Here is a 20,129-nt window from a genome sequence, read left to right as displayed (position 1 = left end):
CCACTTTTAATTATCTACATGACTTAGAAGAAAATCCATAAAAATTATTATTAATCTTTGCTATTGGGAAAACAGTGTATAAAGATGTAATTTGAGGGGCGCCTGGGTGGCTCAGTCGTTAAGCTTCTGCCTTCGGCTCAGGGAGTGATCCTGGAGTTCTGGGATCGACCCCCATGTTGGGCTCTTCCACTGGGAGCCTGCTTCTTCCTCTCCCACTCCCCCTGCTTGTGTTCCCTCTTTCACTGGCTGTCTCTCTCTCTCTCTGTCAAATAAATAAATAAAATCTTTAAAAAAAAGATGTAATTTGAGACACCAATACTAGAAAGGAGGTGATAGAGGTGAACAGGAGTAGAGTTCTTATATGATACTGAAGTTAAGCTGGTATAAATTCAAATTGAAGCTTTGGGGGCGCCTGGGTGGCACAGCGGTTAAGCGTCTGCCTTCGGCTCAGGGCGTGATCCCAGCATTATGGGATCGGAGCCCCACATCAGGCTCCTCTGTAATGAGCCTGCTTCTTCCTCTCACTCCCCCTGCTGTGTTCCCTCTCTTGCTGGCTGTCTCTATCTCTGTCGAATAAATAAATAAAATCTTTTTAAAAAAATTCAAATTGAAGCGTTACAACTTTAGGGGGTTTTATATGTAATGTAATTCCCAGGGTTACCACAAAGAAAATTGCCATAGAATATGTACAATAGGAAATGAGAAGGGAATCAAAACATTTTATTATAAAAACATTAAACACAAAAGAAGGCAGTAATGGAGTAAATAAGGGGCAAATAAAAGCTATAAGGCGTACAGAAAATAAACAGCACAAGCAAAAATAAGTCCTTCCTTCTCAGTAATTTCTTTAAATCAAAAGACAGAGATTGGCAGAATAGATAAAGAAAACATTATCCAACTATAGGTTGTCTATAAGAGACTCACTTTAGATTCAAAGACACAAATAAGTTGAAAGTGAAAGGATAGAGAGGGATAGTCCATGCAAATAGTAACCAAAGAGAGTTGGAATGGCTATGCTAATATCAGACAAAATAGACTTTAAACTGAAATAGGTTTCAAGAGACAAAGAAGGATAGTATTTATTAATAAAAGTTTCAACACAGCAGGATACCAAATGTATAACCAATACATTTATACACCTAATAACAGACCCTCAAAATATGAAGCAAGTGTGGATAGAATTGCACAGAGAAATAGAGTTCTACAATCATAGTTGGAGACTTCAATATTCCACTTTCAATAATGGATAGAACAAACGGGTAAAAAGTAAGGAAATGAAAGACTCAAACAAACAGTAAATCAACTAGCCCTGACAGACATACACAGAACACTCTACCCAACAACAAAATGTAAGTGCGCATGAGACATTTTTCAGGATATACCATATGTTACGCCACCAACTAAGTCTCAGCAGATTTAAAAAATAGATATCATATGAACTATCTTCTCTGATCACAATGGGATTAAGTAAGAAATCAAAAACAGAAGGAAAAATAGAAAATTAACAACTGTGGAAATTAAACACTCTTAAATAATAAGTCAAAAAATCAGAAGGAAAATTAGAAAATACTTAGAGATAAATGAAAATGCAATATACCAAAACTTGTGGGATGCAGCAAAAGCATTGCTCAGAGAGAAATTTACAGCTTTTAATGTCTATATTTAAAAAATTTTAAATTAGTAACCCCACTTCCTACCTTAAGGAACTAGGAAAAAAAAAAAAGCAAATTAAACTCACAACTAGCAGAAGGAAGGAAATAATGAAGAGTAGACCAGAGACAAATAAAATAGAGAATAGGGAAAAAGAGAAAAACAATGAAATCATAAGTTGTTTTTTTTTTAAATATCAACAAAACTGACAAACCTTTGGCTGGCCTGACAAAGAATAAAAGATAAAAGACACAAATAATTAAAATCAGAAATGAAAGTGGGGACATTTCTACTGACCCTACAGAAATAAAAAGGATTACAAGAGAATACTAGGAACCACCAGATGCCAAGAAATTAGATAACCTAGAAGAAACGGACATATGCCTTGAAACATACATTTACCTAAACCAACTCAAAAAGAAATAGAAAATCTCACCAGACCTATAACAAGTAAAGAGACTGAAGCAGTAATTAAAAACCTCCCAGCAAAGAAAAGCCCAGGAGCAGGTGACTTCACGGATTAACCAAATATCTAAAGAAGAATTAACATCAACCCTTCTCAAATTCTTCCGAAAAATCGACGATCGACAAGGGGGGGAACATTTCCTAACTCAATCTATGTAGCCAGCCTGATACCAAAGCCAAATAAAGACATCACAAGAAAAGAAAATTACAGACCAAAGTCCCTTATGAATACAGATGCAAAAATAACAACAAAATATTAGCAATGCAAATCCAACGGCATATTAAAAGACTACTCACCATGACCAAGTGGACTTTATCCAAGAATGTAAGGGTGGTTCAACATAAGAGAACTAATCAAAGTAATACATCACATTAATAGAATGAAAGGAAAAGAGGGGCACCTGGGTGGCTCAGTCAGTTAAGCATCTGCCTTCGGCTGAGGTCATGACCTCAGGGCCTAGGATTGAGCCCCACATCAGGCTCCCTGCTTGGAGGGGAGTCTGCTTCTCCCGCTCTATCGGCCCCTCCCGCTCCTGCCCCCATTCGTGCTCTCTCTCTCTCAAATAAATAAATAAAATCTTTTTTTAAATTCTTAAAAATTTTGAAAAAGAATGAAAGGAAAAGAAACACAATTATCTCAATTGATGGAGAAAAGGCATTTGACAAAATCCAATATCCTTTACTGACAAAAACTCTCTGAAAACCAAGAATAGAGAGAAAATTCTCAACCCGATAAAGGGTATCATGGAAAAACCACAGCTCACATCACACTCAATGGTGAAAGATTGAATACTTTCCCTCTAAGGTCAGGAACAAGACAAGGATGCCTACTTTCACTGCTTCTATTCAACACTGTACTAGAACTCCTAGCATAGCAATCAGACAAGAAAAAGAAGTAAAAATCATCCAAATTGGAAAGAGGTAAAATTAATAAACTTGAGTTCCTTGTAGGGCTCCCTGTTCAGCGGGGAGCCTGCTTCTCCCTGTCCCTCCGCCCCTCTCCCTGGCTTGTGCTCTCTTTCACTTGCACGTGCATTCTTGCACTCTCTCTCAAATAAATAAAATCTTTAAAACAACAACCACAAACAAAAGGTGGAAACAACACAAGTGTCTAATGATAGATAAACGGATACACAAAATGTGGCATACACATACAATGAAATACTATTCAGCCATAAAACAGGAGGAAATTTTCATTGTGATAGATCCTACAACATGCATGAACCTCGAAAACATTATACTTAGTGCATAAGCCAGTGTCCCAAGCACACTATGAAGGCGCACACACGAGTTGTGTCTTTCCACAATGTCAGCTTTGCTCAATCATAAAGCAAAGTTAAATCACAATTATAAAGCAGGTTCAGGATTCCAGACTCAATGACAATTCACCATGTGATTAAACCTGGCTTCTTACACAGCACACAGAGCAGGACAGAAGACAAACCACACGACAAGATAACAGGAGGGTGCAGGAAGTGAACGAACCAAACGCGAAGTCGCTCTTTGGGGCACAGCTGAGATAAGGCCTCCGTCTGGCCCAGGTCAGCTCCTGGCACTGACTTCTTCTGATGTTCAAGCAGGCAAGGATCTCGGTTCTGTTCAGAGATCCATCTGGCACAGCCTTCGGGGGCATTTGCCTTTTAAAGTGGTCAGACATAGAGGGGTCAGGTCTGAAGAGTCTTGAGAGTTTACTGACCAAAATCTCTCCCTTTGTAAAGGGATTTAATCAGTTTGGGGTCTCTGCAGATCTCCTCTGGTTCTGCTCCTTATGGGTTCTGCGGTGTCAGCTGACATTGGTCCCAGGGATATCTCCTAGCTCCAGGACCTTACCTGCTCACATCATCGCTTGACACAGGCTCCTGCTTGACATGAGAGACTCCATTTTGCTCTCTACGGCCAGACATAATAAATGTTATATGTTTCCACTTATATGAGGTGCTCTGAATAGGCAATTTGATAAAGAAAGTAGGAAAGAGGTTAAGCAAGGGCTGGGGGCAGGTAGGAATGGGGGGTTATTGTTGAATTGATACGGAGTTTATATTGGAGTTTATAACTTTATGAATGTAATTAGCACCACTGAATTGAACACTTACAATGGCTAAAATGATAAGTATTATGGTATGTATATTTTACCACACAGACACAAAAAATAAAGAGGTGAGGGAAGGACATGAAAGGGTTGAAATTTTATCAGAAGTGACCTTTAGTTAAAGCCCTAAAGGAAGTGAAAGGTCATGTGGCCTTCAGCAGGAAGGGTGTGAGGGCAGAGGGAGTTGTAAGGGCAAACCGGCCTGAGGTGGGTGCGTGAGAGGCACATTCCAGAACGGGGCGGGGGTGGGGTGGGAGCCAGTGTGGTGAAGTTGAGTGAGCCAGGGGGAGAGGGGAAGGAGGGGAGGACAGAGAGGGCTCAGGTCACTATAGTTTGGTTTCTTCTGGGAAGTGGAGCTACAGGAAGGTTTTGAGCAGATGTACGCGATCCGACTTGAATTTTAACAGGATGCAGTCGAACACAACATCCCTGGGTACTGCACCGGCCAGCCAGTGACCAGTTTGCGACCTCCAGGGAGCCTCTCAGAGAAAGCGCCTAGGGTTTCCCGGGAGGCGCTTCCCCTGGCCGCCTTCGGGGGGCAGAAGAGCCGCGCTGAACGCCCCGCGTTCCGGAGCCTCGACAGGCCCAGCCCTAGGGCGCAGGTTGCCCAGGCCCCGGCAATCCTGAAGCGGAAACCTATCCCGACTTCCGCGCCTCCATTCGGTCCCTTTAAGATCCAGAGTGTCCAGAGCTAGGGACGCCCGGGGGCTGAACCGCGACTTGAGAAGGGAGGGGGGAGGCGGGGAAAACTTCCGAAAGAGAATTCCAACTTTTCCTGGGCCTGATGCCCCTCGGGCGTCCCTAAGAGGGTAGAGCTTCCTTTCCGGAAACTCCCGTCGGTCTTTTAAGTCATCTAAGTGGAAGGCACAAGAGGTCCTTAGCGCCTCGGTCCCCCTGGACGGGAGACTCTCCCCGCCCAAAGCTCGCTTAGACTCGCCCCTCCCCGCAGGGTGTACCTAGGCGGGTCCATCGCCAGCCCGGGAGAGGGGTGTGGGCAGAGCGGGGACAGGTGCAGGGAGGGGCCCGCCCCCCTCAACAGGTGAATCACCGCAGTTGAGCCTCGGTTCCCGTGAGTTACACTCTTCTCGGCTCCGCCCGGGGAAGGAGAGAGCGGGACAGGATCCCCAGTCTGCAGGCGCCCTCCCGGCGGGCTGGTCACTTGGTTCCGACCCTCGGGGCCGGAGCGCACCTGGGTCGGCCCACTTCCGGGGAGGGAGGTGGAGGAGCCCCTCCCCGCCGCCCACCCCCTGGCCCAGCCCTCTGTTCTCACCCGGTGTACCTGGGCCGATCCATTCCCCAGAGCGTGCGGGGGGTGGAATGGCTCGGAGAGCCACGGTGGGTGAGGCAAGTTTCTCCGCGAAAGCTGGAAGCGTCCTCCTCACCCACGTTGTTTCCTCTCATTAAAGCCCTGGAACAGGGCAGGGTGGGCTTGGAATAGGGACAAGGAACGGAAGCGGGAAGGGGAGGAGCACTCACCCCTCTCAGCCTTGGTGCGCGCCGCGCCCCCTACCCTCACGGTACCAAGTAGGGGACGCGCGGGCCGGACGCGCCCAGACGGCCGCGATGGCGCCTGTGGCCCGCGGGCTGTCCTGGGGGGTGGGCCCGTACCCTGCCTTTCGGGGCTGGGGCGCGGTCGTCTTCGTGTGGCTTTTTCTCAGCACCTTGTGCACAGGTACAGAGAGCGGGGCCTCTGGTGCGGTGGAACGGCGGGAGGGCACTATAGAAGGGGGATGGATGGAGTTCTTCACCGTCAAGCAGGCTGGAGAGCTGGGGGAGGGGGAGAGCCGAGACTAGGATCTCCTGATTCCCAGGGTCTCGGGAAATCCCTTGGGTGCCAGAGTGAGGGGAAGTTCCCATTGGAGTCAGGGAGCGCTCCCCCGCCCTTGTTCAGAGATAGCAGGAAGTGAAACTCCCCGGACCGCGAACCCTGGAGCGGTAAGGAGAACAGGACCCTTTGTGGTGTAGGGGTGAAGGACCACCCGATCACTGGGAAAGGCCGGGATGGGGACTTGGGCGCACCCCAAGATTTCTAAATCTTGGGGTAACGGGGAGTGGGCACTCGAGGGCTGGATCAGACGCTTCCTGGACTGAGAGTTCAGGAAGCCGTGCCCAGGCCTCGGGTGGGTGTAGGACTAGGGACTCTCCGGCCCCGAGTCCCACCCATGTCCCGAAGTATCTGCTTAAGGGTCTGGTAAGATGAATATGGACTTGGTGTGAAATCATCTTCTGCTGGCAAGCTTTCACCGGGATCTGGTGTGTGTTTGGGTGGGCTGAGTGGGGGGGGGGTGGAGGAGACTTTATCTCTCCCCAAGTACTTTTGGTGTGTTCCTTTGAGATGGCTTTGGGTAGGGTGAGGTGGGACGCTGATGGAGACAATGTGGGGGCTTTACCTACTCCCTAGCTAAATAGTTCGGTGAAACAACTCCAGAATTCCGCTCCCACCGCCCCCCCCCCACCATCCACAAAGCCCCGTGAAACTTGCAACCTGTCGTAGTTGTTTTTGCAGTAGGGCCTTGAGCGTGTGGCTTTGTGGTCATTTGCGCTTTCCTGGACAGGCCACAGAGAGAGGTCCTTTCCATGAGAGAATGGCTAAGGGAAGAGGGAGCTGGGTTTAGAGGCCACGCTCTGGGAAGAGGGGTGGACGGGATGTTCCAAGAAATCTGGCCATACGACCTTGTACTTGCCACTTTAGCCCATGGGTCTAGAAAATGGGCACAATTATCGGAGCTTACCTCTCTGGTCCCAGGGATTAAGAAACAATGTGTGCTAGGCACTCTGTAAAGCCATTACACTTGTAAATGTCAAGCGGGTGAGAAGTGCTGTTGCTCTTTCCCACTGTAGTACTTCCCTGAGCTCACAGAGGCTCTGCTAACTCTCCTCTCGCCCTCAGCCCCTGCCAGCGCCATCCAGGTGACGGTGTCAGACCCCTACCACGTGGTGATCCTATTCCAGCCCGTGACCCTGCCCTGCACCTACCAATTGACCACGACCCCAACAGCACCCATCGTGATCTGGAAGTACAAGTCTTTCTGCCGGGACCGCATCGCCGATGCCTTCTCCCCGACCAGCGCTGACAACCAGCTCAATGCCCAGCTGGCAGCGGGTAACCCAGGCTACAACCCCTATGTGGAGTGCCAGGACAGCATGCGCACTGTCAGGGTCGTGGCCACCAAGCAGGGCAGTGCCGTGACCCTGGGAGACTACTACCAGGGCCGGAGGATCACCATCACAGGAAGTATGTGGGGCGGGGCAGAGGGCGGGGCGGGGCTTGCTGGGGTGGTGGTGCGGGCTCCCTTGTGCCCAACCTCGTGTCCCCACCTGGCAGCTCTTGAGCACCAGTGCCCGAAAGGTTCATGAGGGAGGGATCCTTCCTTCCTTCTTTCCTTCCTTCCTGTCATCCATCCATCCATTCATTCATCCATCCATCCATGCTTTATTTAACAACAAAGATTTATTGAGCACCTAAGATATGCAGGTGCTATTTGAAGCTGGAAATAGAGCAGTAAACACATTCATCAAATCCCTTCCCTCCTGGTGGAAGATGAACAGCACAACACAGGCTATCAAGTGCTTGGAACATAAAACTGGGTAATGAAGAGAGGCAGGGGTTCTATAATAATACGAATGCCAGCAACAATAAGTAAAATTTATGTAATAACTTAGAAAGGGCCTTCTATGTGCCAGGCTCTTATCCAGGTTTATGTGGAATAGCTCATTTAGACCACACAGTGATTGTGTGAGTAGATTCTGTTGTCATTTGAGGTCCAGAGAGGTAAAGCAACTTGCACAGGGTCACAAAGCTGGGAGCAGAGCTGAGATTCTAAGTCGGCCACTTTGGGTCTCGTCTCCAAGCTTGTAACCCCTTTACTTGCCCAGGGTGGTCAACAAAGGGCTCACCAAGGAGGTCACTTGAGTAAACGGGCTAGATGAGAGATTTTAATGACTTGCCAGGCACCTTAAGCACACTTTGTCCCGTGGAGTCCTCAGTGGCCACATTTTACACTCACAGGAGTCGTTCATTCATTCTGTTGGTATTTACCGAGCATCTCCCAAGTGCCAGACGCTGTTGGTGCTGGGGATGTAAGTGGTGATCAAGACAGCCAAGGTCCTTGCCCTCAAGAAGGTGACATTCTAGTGGGGTGAGGCAGGCCGTAAACAGGTAGATAAGGAGTAAGAGAATTTCAGGGAGTACTAAGTGCTACAAAGGAAGCCAACTGGGGCCATGTGCAGTATAGAATGACTCAGAGGGGTGTAAGATCTTTTGCAAATGTGATTTTAAAAGGACCAAACCCTAAAGAATTTTGAGGAAGGCGATGGGCTGCAATGGGCGAGGGATGAACACTCAAACCACTTAATGGATTTAGCCTTTCACTGTCTCAGATAGGGATTAGAGTTTAATCTTGGGCATGGGGACAGAGTGGGGAAGGGAGCGTCCCTTTGCAGACCCCAAAAGACCAGGCACCCCATGGAGCACACTCCCTCACTCCTTCTAGAGACCATGCATGAAAGGCAGGCGTCCAGGGACCCAGCCTTTCAGTCGTGTTTGGCGGGAGGGATGGGACCTGCTTGCCCTGAATTTTCCTGAGCAGCTCAGCTCGAAGTATCCTGCTGTTCTGGTGGTGGGAGAGCTTCTTGGGGGTTCGGCCTGGACAGGCCCCTCCCCTATAACTCCTTGCCCTCTCGGGCCTGGACCAGGCATGATGGCCCAGCAGCCCGGGCAGGACACCCCAAAAAATGGAGAGTGCCCTTGAAGGCTGGCTGGAATCATGCCTCTGCTGAGTTCCAGAATGACCCTCAGGCTCTCCTGGGGGTAGACTCTTTGTGTTCCAGAGGCCCGGCGGCTTGGCTGCCTTGACGTGCTCTTGTGTGGGATACAGGCTGTAATTTGTAAATATCCATTGTGTGTACGTCCTCTCAGGAAACCCGGGAGCCGCGGGGGCTTCCTCCATTCCAGCTTTGAGGATGGAGAAAAGTGGACCTCCTTTTGGTGCTCCTGGGGTCACCAGCTGTCCAGGTTTTAACTGAAAGTTGTCCCTAGGCAAACTATAATGGTGCGCACCCTCGGGGTCCGTCCGCCCAGGGTGGCTCCTGCTACCCCTCCATTCATCCCTGCTCCAGGTGACACAGAGCACGGGGATAGGAGCCTTCTTTCTGCCTCGTCAGGCTGCTTGGGGCTACTGGGACCCCTGAGATGAGGGCTGCCTCTGCTCTACGTGGATAAGGAAGCAGAGGCCCAGGGGTATGGACAAGACCCGGCTTCTGTTCTCAGCGGAAAACCCACATCTTCTCCTGGCACCTGAAACAATGAGGGCAATGACCAGCCCAAGGGATGTCAGGACCAGACACAGATCGGGAACAGGGTGTGCCTTGCAGGAAGGAGGTGGGCCCAGGCCTTAGAATTGATCAAAAGAAGCTGGAAGGCCATATTTTTTGTGGGTTTTGAAAACATTATGCAGGCCAAACAAAACACATTGAGGCTGGGATCCGGACCCCTGGAGCCCAGATTTCAACTCCTGGCCTAGGAACTTTTGCAGTAGCTGGGGTTCTCATCCAAGCCGTCAGCATTGCGCAGGGACCTGCCCCTGAGCTCTGATTGGGGAGAGACGTGGTTGGAGTCTGATTTAAGGATATAGGTGGGAAATCGATGGGCCGACGGGGTGTTAATGGAGAATCAGGAAGATTGGGGAGCATGTAGTTCAGCGTTGTATGAGGATTTGATGGAAGAGTACGTGTATAGGGACCCAGCACGGAGAGAGCTCGATACTCAGCGGGTAGATGCGTGACCACGGAGGGGTCGTGTCCTCCACCCCTTTGCGGCTCCTCGGAAGGTCACCTTACATGAAGGGCTTCCCCTGGTCACCCCTTAAATTTGTACAACTCCCACCTCCCCTCTGGTACTTTCTGTCTGCCTTCCCTGATCGGTTTTCTCCATACCCCTTATCACCATCTGATATGTGATCTATTTACATCTTTGGTCTTTCTTTCCCGGTTTGGATCTGAGCTCCATAAGAGCTGGGATTTATATCTGCTCTCTGTTGCAGTGCTTCTCAAACGTGTTGGTTGGGGGGGCTCTATGCTCTTTTTTTTTTTTCCCCCCACTCTTAAATTCTTCCCAGAACCTTATTTTTATAACTAGCAAACTGGGAGAAGTTTGAAAAATATTCAAGATGACAGTAACAAACTCATTATAGGTTAACATAAATCATATGCTTTTTATGAAAAATAGCCATGTTTTCCAAAACACAGCAAAAAACCTTAATGAAAAGTATGGCCTTGCTTTAGCTTTATATTTTTGCACATGTCCTTCAAGTCGGCCTGAATAGAGGAAGCTGGGTTCTCAGAGCTGCTCTGCATTCGATTTATTGTGACAGCACATGCCCTGTAGCCTCTGGAAGACTTCAGGGCACACGCATGAGCGTGTCAGTGAAAAAGGCGAATAACATCTTAGTATTATTATAAAAACTTTGACCTCAAGGATGCCCTGAAAACATCTGGGGGGAACCCCAGGCTCCACAGATCAGACTTCGGGAGCCGTCGTTCTCCAGTATACCAGGTGCCTCAGATGCTGCCGGGAACGTAGGGTGCGTTCGGTAATTACGTGTTGAATATTGAATGAGTGTATCAGGTGCCTATTTGGTTTTTTTTTTTTTTTAAGATTTTATTTATTTATTTGACAAAGAGAGAGACAGCCAGTGAGAGAGGGAACACAAGCAGGGGGAGAGAGAGAGGAAGAAGCAGGCTCCCAGCAGAGCAGGAAGCCCCATGTGGGGCTTGATCCCAGGACCCTGGGATCACGCCCTGAGCTGAAGGCAGACGCTTAACGACTGAGCCACCCAGGGGCCCCGCAGGTGCCTATTTGAGTATAGCCGTGTGTCCAGAATGCTGGAATAGATGACAAGAGCTAAGAAAGGGGAGCATGAAGAGGGAAGGGGTTCATTTCCAGGTCCTGGCGAAGCCCCAGTGTCCAGCACTGGGGACTTGGCAGTGGCCAAGAGAGGCCAGATTCTGCTTGCGTGGAGCCCACATTCTCCTGGGCGTGGGGTCATGGAGGGTCAGTCCCTAAGCTGGCTGACAGTTCTGTAGTCAGGTGGAGATTATGCTTGCAGGATGGGAGCAGCCGTGTTCGCACCAGGGAGCCCAGTGCCAGCCAGAGGGAGTAGCATGAGCCCTGGCACGATGGGCCCAGCATCTTGGAGGCCAGTGTGTCTGGAGTCTGGCGAGGGAAGGAGAAGAGCAGGGTTGAGGCTGGTGTAACCAGTAGCCAATCTTGCCAAGGGCCTTACACACTGGGGTTAGACACTTGGAATGGTGTAGGAAGGCATCGGCTGGAGGATTTTTCTTTCTCTTTCCTTTTTCTTTCTTTCTTTCTTTTTTTAGAAAGGGAGTATGAGCATGGGGAAGGGGCAGAGGGAGAGAGAGAGAGAGAATCTCCAGCAGACTCCCCACTGAGCACGCAGCCTGATGTGGGGCTCGCTCTCATGACCCTCAGATCACAACCTGAGCCGAAGTAAGGGTCAGATGGTTAACTGACTGAGCCACCCAGGCACCCCAGGAGCACTTTTCTGTAGATGTGAGGTCTTTGAAGAAGGAAGAAGACTTCTGTTCTTTCGTTACCTCAGCAACGGACTGGTGCCCTGGTGGGTGCCGGGTGGTGCAGACTGGGGCGCATACAGTTACTACCCTCCCAGCCGGCATAGAGAAGGGCAGTGGGTGCTGGGGCCGGGGGGCAGGTCAGCAGGAGCCAGGGAGCAAGAGTGGCTGGGGAGCTCTGGGGGGTGCTCCCCTCGGCCCCTTCCGGTCTGCCGTCCTCCATGAGTTGCCCGTGGTCCCACCTGGTCCCACGTGAGTGAATGGCCGAAGGGATTTAACTAATTAGGGCTCGAGGAGCAGAGAGGAAACCGGATGTGCTGGAAGACTTTCATTACTGCCCTAATTGATGGGCTCCTTGCCCGCCTGAGCGTCCCAAGCCCTGGCCCTGACCTGGAATGTGGGGCTGACGACTCAGGAACCGGGGGCGGCCCTTGTCTCCCTCTCACAGCCACTCTTTCTGGTGCCTGGGCAGCCACCTGATTCTTGGAATGTGGCCTGTTTATCTCTGCCTCGCCACCCAGGCCTCTGGCCCCTGGGGCTACGCCAGGCCGTGGGGTGCTTCATGTCGGGGGAGTTACCTTTCCGGGGAGGAGGGGTACGAGGATGGCTAGAAATCCACAGCCCAGGCTCTAGAGTCGGCCCATCCAGCTCCACCACTGACGACACTGTGAGGGGGCCGATTCTGTAATCTTGCCAGACCTCTCCTCCCCGACAAGACAGGAAAGGTAACAGGACCCACCTCACAGACTTGCTGAAATACCCTGTGTTAAGTGTTTACAAGAGCCTGAACGGAGGACACCCTTGCTACTAATGATTGAATGTCCCCTTGGTCCCTCTACAGTCCAGCTCTCTTGCCCCATTCCTTCCTGATATGCTTGTGGGGAGGCTCTGGTCCTCTCCCCCCACGGTGTCCTCACCCCTCTCCTGTTGCAGACGCTGACCTGACCTTTGACCAGACCGGTTGGGGGGACAGTGGTGTGTATTACTGCTCCGTGGTCTCAGCCCAGGACCTCCAGGGGAACAACGAGGCCTACGCAGAGCTCATCGTCCTGGGTGAGTGGGTTGGGCCCTGAGGGCCTGGGAAGGGGTCGGGAACAGGGATCAGGGCCCCTTCCTCAGCCACTTCTGTGTGTCTGCCCTCTGCCCTTCAGCTCACTCTCTGGACTCTGTCGCCTGCTTTGCTCTCCTCTCGTGGCATCGCCAGTCACTGGGGCTTCTCTGTGCCCTGCACCCCAGGCAGGGACCCCTCCCCCCAACATGTCAAATAAGCCAGAGCCAAACTGAGAGTGGAGAGAACTGTGACTCTACCTCTTCCCCGTCTCTCTTTTTTTTTAAATCCAAATTTTCAGAGTTAATTGGCACTGAGTGTGGAGGGAAGATGGGGTGTCTCACTGAGGGGAGGCTGGACCCACCCCCCGCACCCCCTGCCACATCCCCAGGGCCGCAGCTCATCCCGCGTCCCTTGCCAAAGCTCAGGAACCTCACCCTGTGCCCCACAGGGATGGCGTCGTGTGGCTGACACAGTGAGGCCACCGCCACATGCTCAAGGGCAGGGTGGGGTATCCACTAGCAGACCCCCCCGGGTCTGGCCGCGAGGCCCCCGTGCCGTGTGCGGAAGGGCCCTGCCATTAGCCAGATGCTCTGTTCTCAGCCAACACACGGAGTCTTGGGAGGCGCGTGCTCTAAGTGTGGCGCTGCGGGGCTGTATGTTGCCATCATCACACGTATGATGCAAGGAAACGCATGTGTGAACGAGCACACATGACAGGGGCCGTGCTCCAGGGTGTTCTGATCACGACAGAGCTCACGTGTGGGTGACAGAAACACACGCAGCAGGGACCCGGAGAGCTCCATGTGTCCGTGGGCCAAACGCCCAGCCGACATCAGCATTTCTCAGAACACAGCGTCAGGACCTGCGTAACACTGTAAAAAAACTCTTGAGGATCTCCAAGAGTTTGTGTATAAGTTTTTGTGGGTGATCTTTATAGTTGCTTAACGTCACAAATTGAGAGCTGAAAACTTTTAAAGCACAAGGCCCGTGAGCACACAGTCCACTATCATCAGAGCGATGAGGTCACCACTCCTCACGGAGCCTCTGGAACACCAGTGGGAGAAGCAGCGCGAAAAAGGCAAATGAGACTTGGTGTTACTCTGGAGACAGTCCTGGCCTCACGGGCAGGACCACGCTTTGGGAGCGAGCCCCTGCTTTGCATGCTAGAACCTACTTTGGGGCAGGTGGTGCAGAGCGTGTGAGCTCTGCTGGCGGGAGCTTTGTGGAGGGAGAGCTGGGGGGCGTGTGGGTGCCCCCATGCTACGTACGATGCTCATGGGGCGCAGAGAACCGACAGCACTTAAGGGAAGGCACTGGCGGGGCCACGGAATTTGTACAGGGGACAGAATGCATGAAATGAGCTGGAACTCAGGGCCATACTATGACTTTTATGGGCTGTTGGCACTTCTGCCTTCATGGGCTTCTTCCTTCGTATTAAAAAATTAATACGTTTTATGATCGCATTGCTATAAAGACAATTCATTATTATATATTCGGTATATATTACCTTTTTTTTCCTTCAGATTTTAAAATAAAATGAAAACATTTTCATGGGCCCTAGGGCACTGTGCCTACCCTGCCTGATGGAACAGGACTGTCCCTCTCACAGGAGATGGAACCCTTTAGGGTGATAGGACCCATGTATGTAGAGAAGATGGGGTGCCCACACCTGAGGCTGAAACTTCAGAACCCACGGGATGTGTTCTGGAACACTTTGGGGCCACAGAATTCCCCGTGGCATGAGAGAGTGGATGAATTATGGGGTGGAAGCCTTCTGGGAAACAGCACTCACATGGTCTGGGGCGGCGGCTGTGCGGGGGCAGGAGGGGCAGGAGTCATGTGTTAGGACCCTCCTAGGCCACCAACCCCTCTGCTTCAGGACATACCTTCACCCTGAAGAGCCTGGAGCGTGGCTTCAGGGTGGGGGTGGGCTGGGCTGGCTCTTGCCAGCATAATCTGTCTCTCTTTTGTCCCTCCAGGCAGGACCTCGGGGGTGGCAGAGCTCTTACCTGGTTTTCAGGCGGGGCCCATGGAAGGTACGGGGTGGAGCCCCCCCCATCCTAAACACCGCTCGCCGTGGACCCCCACTAACCCCACCTGACTCCACCTCTGTGGCCTCTAGTGACCTGGCTCTGGGATTTGGGGTGGGCCAGGCTGGCTGAGGAGGGGCCTGGGGTGTAGGCAGGGGGCTCCTGTTGACTGGTGCCTGTGGTGCTCTTCTAGAAGGTGGGCTCTGGGCAGCTGGCTCTCTGTCCCTCCTCTGTGGCTACGTCCTGTTCTTGCTCCAGCCAGGTCACCTCTGGTTTTCTGCCTTGCCGGAGGAGCCCAGTGCAAGTTCCTAAATTCAGGGCCTACCTGGGTGGTAGAGGGTGGGCGTCCGTCTGCTGCTGTGGCCCCTGCATCTGGCTGGAGAATCCAGCAGGGGTCACAGCTTCCCCGGCAAGCTTCACGAATTGCCTCGCCCTCCCCCTGACTCTGCATCGCCCCACTGTGCCTGTGTCCCTGTGTCCCTCTTCCCCTCTTCCCTCCCAGGCCTCCCGCTCACGGCCTGTTCTCTCTCTGCAGACTGGCTGTTTGTGGTCGTGGTCTGCTTGGCTGTCTTCCTCGTCTTCCTCCTCCTGGGCATCTGCTGGTGTCAGTGCTGCCCTCACACCTGCTGTTGTTACGTCAGATGCCCCTGCTGCCCGGATAAGTGCTGCTGCCCAGAGGCCCGTAAGTGCCCCTCACGTGCCCACCCCTGCAGGCCTCCCTCCTGGGTTCCGGGGCCGGAGGCAGCCAGGTGCTGGCTTCCCAGGACAGCGCCACTGGTCTGGAGGGTATGAGGTGAGAGTGGGCCAGGGAGGATCTTCAGTTTTAGATGATCGTTTACGTGTACTCCAACTTTGCATCATTTTGAACTTTCACTTATTTTGAGTTGTTTTGAAAGCATCATTTATGCACATGGCAAAAAAAATGTCAAATAGTACAAAACATTCACTGGAAAGTACAGCTCCCCCCCTTTTTTCCTTTTTCAAAGATTTTATTGATTTGAGAAAGAAAACATGAGTCGGGGTGGGGGGGTGGGCAGAGCGGGAGGGAGAAGCAGACTCCCTGCTGAGCAGGAGACCTGACACCCTGACACCGACCTGAGCCACCCAGGCACCCCAATAAAGCTCCCTTTAAAAATAAAATCTTAAATGAAAAAGGTAAGAAACCAAACGAAGGTTTACAGCACTAATATAATTTATACAATTTTAAAAACCCACATCCACACTAGGACTCCGGTTTACACAGATACTATGTGTAAGGACCATCTCTAGCACATCAGAGTAGGTACCTGGGAGGCTGGGGGGTAGAAGCGGGACCACAGATGCAGAGGGAAAGGGCAACAAAACAGGGAAGAGGGAAGCAAAGGAGAAGGCGGGTCTCCCTTTTGCCACCACCCCCATTTCCCCTCCTTGGGGATGGCCACACCTCTGCTCAGTCCAAGAGGCTTTTACCATGAAATCCCAGGAGGTCGTTGTAGGCTCAGGCAGGTGGAGGTTGGAGGCCCGGCTGGTTGTGTTACCTTCTCAGAAGCCTAAGGAGCAACTTCCCCTTACGTGGCCCGCACTTAGTGCAGGGCCCAGCCTACATAAATGCCCCTCACCCACTAGCTGTTGGCCATGCTGCTGTCGGCCCTGGGAACGACCAAGGGCCAGGAAGCACATTGGAGCCGTGCCACGGCCACTGTGTGACCTCAGACAAGCTCTCTGAGACAGTTTCCTTCTTTATAAGGTTCCCACAAGGTGTTGTGAGCTAAGGGAAGACTGTGGTGTAAGCACCCAGCACAGGGATGCCGGTCGATCCATACTAGCTAATTTCCTGATTACTGAACTCACCAGTGGACAACCTGGTCCCTCAGAGTATGGCTGCCCTGAGAAAAATCCACTGCTCTCTGGAGGCGGATGCCAGCCATTGTGTCTCTTGTCCTTTCCGGTTAAGGGCTTCAGCCTCAGGCAGTGGGGGTTAGTCCCAGTCACATGTGAGAAGGGACCCCCAGGGGGCTGCCACCACAGATTTGCAGTTACCCCACTGATGAAGCCTGGGGCCAGGATGGCCAGTGTCTGTCCCAAGGCCATGCTCCTTCCCTCCCGAGACTCTCATACCTCAGAGGACCCATTAACTCCCTGCCAGAGGCCCTGTTACTTTTGCTGGGGCCACACCCCTGCCGAGGCGGCTGGGACCAGCAACTCCCACGGCTAGTTAGAAAATGACAGCTCCCCCAAGCCACAGAGGGGCCTCTGAGCTGCTGAGCTTTTGGCTTCCAAAGTGAATCAGAGGAGGGAGCTTCCTGAGCCTCCCGTTTCCCTCTCACAATCTCAGGGAGGAAGCAACTTGCTCAGTGGGGCCCAGTGACTCTGACACAAGAGCAGCCACCTGAACCCTGCCTCTTGCCTGGGGAGGAAGGCAGCAAGGAGGATTTGCCCTTGAGCTGTCATGCCTGGCACCAGGCTGGGGCGGGCTGGGAGTGGGTGTGGCCCTGGGGTTGGAAACACTAGAAGGACTTTGAGGAGGTACTTGGCTGCTTGGCCGAGGCAAGTGAACTCTGAGGCTCCCACGCTTTTGCCTCAGAATGATTTCCATTGCATCTGGGCCTGGAGAACCCAGCACCGTGAGAGGGGAATGGGCATGGGATTTCCTACCCACCCAACCCCCCCACCCCACATGATGCATTTTCTGGAATGGTGGCTCAGCTGCCAAAGGGCAATAGTTGAGTCCGGCTAGAGGGTCCAGCACATGGGCTTTATCTAAAGGGGGATCTTTGCCTCCTGTTGCTCTGTAAGAACTCAGGCCCAGGGTGGCCACATCTTCTGATGAGGTGGCTAGAGAGCTGGGATTTTTAGGTAAAACCTTGTCAAATGTAGGCAAACCATCATACAGTCAAACAGACATATTGGCTAGCCAGATGGGGGCCGTGAGCTGCCAGTGTGTACTCCCCTGCCCCAAAACCTGTGTGAGGAAACACAAAGGAGGTGTGGATTCAATGAAGCTGAGGGCCCAAGTCTCTGGAACTCTGCAGAAGCCAATCCATGGGAAGCCCCACAGCTCAGGGGTTGGGAAGAAGGTCCAGGCACATGTCCCTCCAGACCCTCTAATGCAGCGAAGGGCAGCATGGCTCCTGGCTGCTTTCTCATACTGTGTCCTCCCCAGTGTATGCTGCAGGCAAAGCAGCCACCTCAGGCGTCCCAAGCATCTACGCCCCCAGCACCTATGCTCATCTCTCCCCTGCCAAGACCCCACCCCCACCAGCCATGATTCCCATGGGCCCTGTCTACAACGGGTACCCTGGAGAGTTCGACAGGAACAGCTCAGGTGAGGCCTGGGGGAGCCAGGAGCAGCTGGGGCAGGGGTCGGCTGGGCCTTTGGGCACCAAGGGGTCTGGGGCTGGAAGAAAGGGGATTGGAGGCTGGGTCTGGAGGGCTTTGCCCTAGGTGGGCGACCACTGACAGACAAATCTCCCTCAGTTGGCGGCCACAGCTCCCAGGTACCCCTGCTTCGTGACACAGACAGCAGTGTGACCTCTGGTGAGAACCAATTGTTACAAGGTTGGACACGTCTTTACGGGAAGGGGCTGGTTCAGCATCTGTTCTCCTAAACTGATCACCTCCATCTCCTGTCCTTAGAAGTCCGCAGCGGCTACAGGATTCAGGCCAGCCAGCAGGATGACTCCATGCGGGTCCTATACTACATGGAGAAAGAGCTGGCCAACTTTGACCCTTCTCGACCTGGTGCCCCCAATGGCCGTGTAGAGCGGGGTGAGTGGGAGCCTTGCGGTTTGAGGGGTTCCTGAGTGGGGAGGGAGAAGCCCCAGGTATGCTTGCTGCAAATCCTGGACATAGTACCTCCTTCCCTACCATGGCCGCAGTGAGAAGTATACAACACCTTTCATGTCAATACTTCAAAGATGAGAAGTCTAGGTCCTCCCAGAAAGTGTATGAGCCAAGTGGGTGACTCTGCTGGGCCCTGGAGTTCCGGACCTCCCAGCAATCAGTGACACCCCCCTTCCCTACAGCCATGAGTGAAGTCACCTCCCTCCATGAGGATGACTGGCGATCCCGGCCTTCCCGAGGTCCTGCTCTTACCCCAATCCGGGATGAGGAATGGGATCGCCATTCCCCTCGGAGTCCCAGACGGTGGGAGCAAGAGGCCCCCACAGAGCGGCCAGGGAGTGGCTGGGGGGCCGGGCGGCCCCGTGCCCGATCTGTGGATGCTCTGGATGACCTCACCCGGCCGAGCTCTGCTGAATCCGGGAGGAGGTCTCCCCCAAGTCGGGGGAGGAGAGGTCAAGCCTATGGACCACCGAGAAGCCGAAGCCGAGATGACCTCTATGATCAAGATGACCCAAGGGAATTTCCACACTCCCGGGATCCCCACTACGATGACTTCAGATCTAGAGAACGCCCTCATGCTGACCCCAGGTCCCGCCACCACCGCTCCCGGGACCCTCGGGAGGATGGCTCTAGGTCTGGGGACCCCCAATATGATGGGCGGCTACTGGAAGAGGCCTTGAGGAAAAAGGGGCCAGCTGAGAGAAGGCGACCTTACAAGGAGGAAGATGAGGAGGCGGCCTACTACCCTCCAGCGCCTCCACCTTACTCTGAGACGGACTCCCAGGCCTCACGGGAGCGGAGGCTTAAGAAGGTGAGTGAACAATCCTTCCTGGCTTTAAGACCCTTCCTGGACCCTCTCCTCTTGGTTGTACCCAGTTCACACCCTTTCTTTTTCTCCCTTGCAGAATTTGGCCCTGAGTCGGGAAAGTTTAATCGTCTGATCTCACGTTTTGTATGTACCTTTTGTACTTTTTTTTTTAATTTGAGGGACTGAAATGATGATCTTGCCCTAAGTCTAATAAAACTTATGATCACAGGCCTGTGTCTAGAGGGAGGTGTTTCTTTTGCTGCGTGAGGTGGGTAGCCCGAGCAGCTGCTGTGTCTGTGTGTGCGTGTGCGTGCCTGCGAGTCTGCAAAAGGCCGCGTATCCAGCTTTCTCCCAGGACTCGCATCCCGGGCCAGGAGGAAAGCACCGGCTCTGCCTTCCTCCCCAGGCCAGGAGTACGTGCCCCACGCTGACTCCGCCCGGCCCTGCGTGCGCGCCCCGGCCCCGCCCAGACGTGCGCATGCGCCCCGGACCCCCGCCTTCGCGCACCTCCGACCGGCCGCCGGGAGCGCGCGTGCGCGCTCCTCTCCCCTTCAACCCCGTTCACCTCCCCCCAACTCCGACCTACTTTACTGTTTCCAAACCCCGCAGCCTGCCTCGTCCCCC

The 20,129-nt window shown here is 52.6% G+C and overlaps 1 protein-coding gene across 5 annotated transcripts; it reads left to right on the top strand.

Moving 5' to 3' along the window:
- The first annotated feature begins 5,489 nt into the window (after positions 1-5,489).
- Positions 5,490-19,735, top strand: LSR (lipolysis stimulated lipoprotein receptor). Of its 5 annotated transcripts, none has more exons than XM_034638317.1 (10): positions 5,490-5,876; positions 7,095-7,439; positions 12,728-12,847; positions 14,825-14,881; positions 15,411-15,557; positions 18,018-18,179; positions 18,332-18,412; positions 18,491-18,622; positions 18,880-19,508; positions 19,603-19,735. In XM_034638317.1, exons 1-10 carry the CDS (start codon positions 5,768-5,770, stop codon positions 19,636-19,638), a joined length of 1,818 nt encoding a protein of 605 aa, XP_034494208.1. In that variant the 5' UTR covers positions 5,490-5,767; the 3' UTR covers positions 19,639-19,735. The 5 variants fall into 5 exon arrangements, with proteins under 5 accessions (XP_034494208.1, XP_034494209.1, XP_034494210.1 ...); XM_034638318.1 differs by having other exon boundaries at positions 5,491-5,876; positions 18,332-18,391; XM_034638322.1 differs by lacking the exon at positions 5,490-5,876 and adding an exon at positions 5,975-6,139.
- Positions 19,736-20,129: the final 394 nt, after the last annotated feature.

The sequence above is a fragment of the Ailuropoda melanoleuca genome, chromosome 12 (assembly GCF_002007445.2).
Source record: "Ailuropoda melanoleuca isolate Jingjing chromosome 12, ASM200744v2, whole genome shotgun sequence".
NCBI classification, from domain to species: domain Eukaryota; kingdom Metazoa; phylum Chordata; class Mammalia; order Carnivora; family Ursidae; genus Ailuropoda; species Ailuropoda melanoleuca.
The sequence above is the reverse complement of the archived record's forward strand: the minus strand, read 5'-3'. Positions and strand labels throughout refer to the sequence as shown.

What these genes read in the sequence shown, in the direction of transcription:
- LSR (XM_034638317.1), top strand. Translation starts at nt 5,768, where the DNA reads ATGGCGCCTGTGGCCCGCGGGCTGTCCTGGGGGGTGGGCCCGTACCCT. An exon ending in TCTCAGCACCTTGTGCACAG is followed by an intron (nt 5,877 to 7,094) that starts GTACAGAGAGCG and finishes TCTCGCCCTCAG; the next exon opens with CCCCTGCCAGCGCCATCCAG. An exon ending in TCAGGCGGGGCCCATGGAAG is followed by an intron (nt 14,882 to 15,410) that starts GTACGGGGTGGA and finishes CTCTCTCTGCAG; the next exon opens with ACTGGCTGTTTGTGGTCGTG.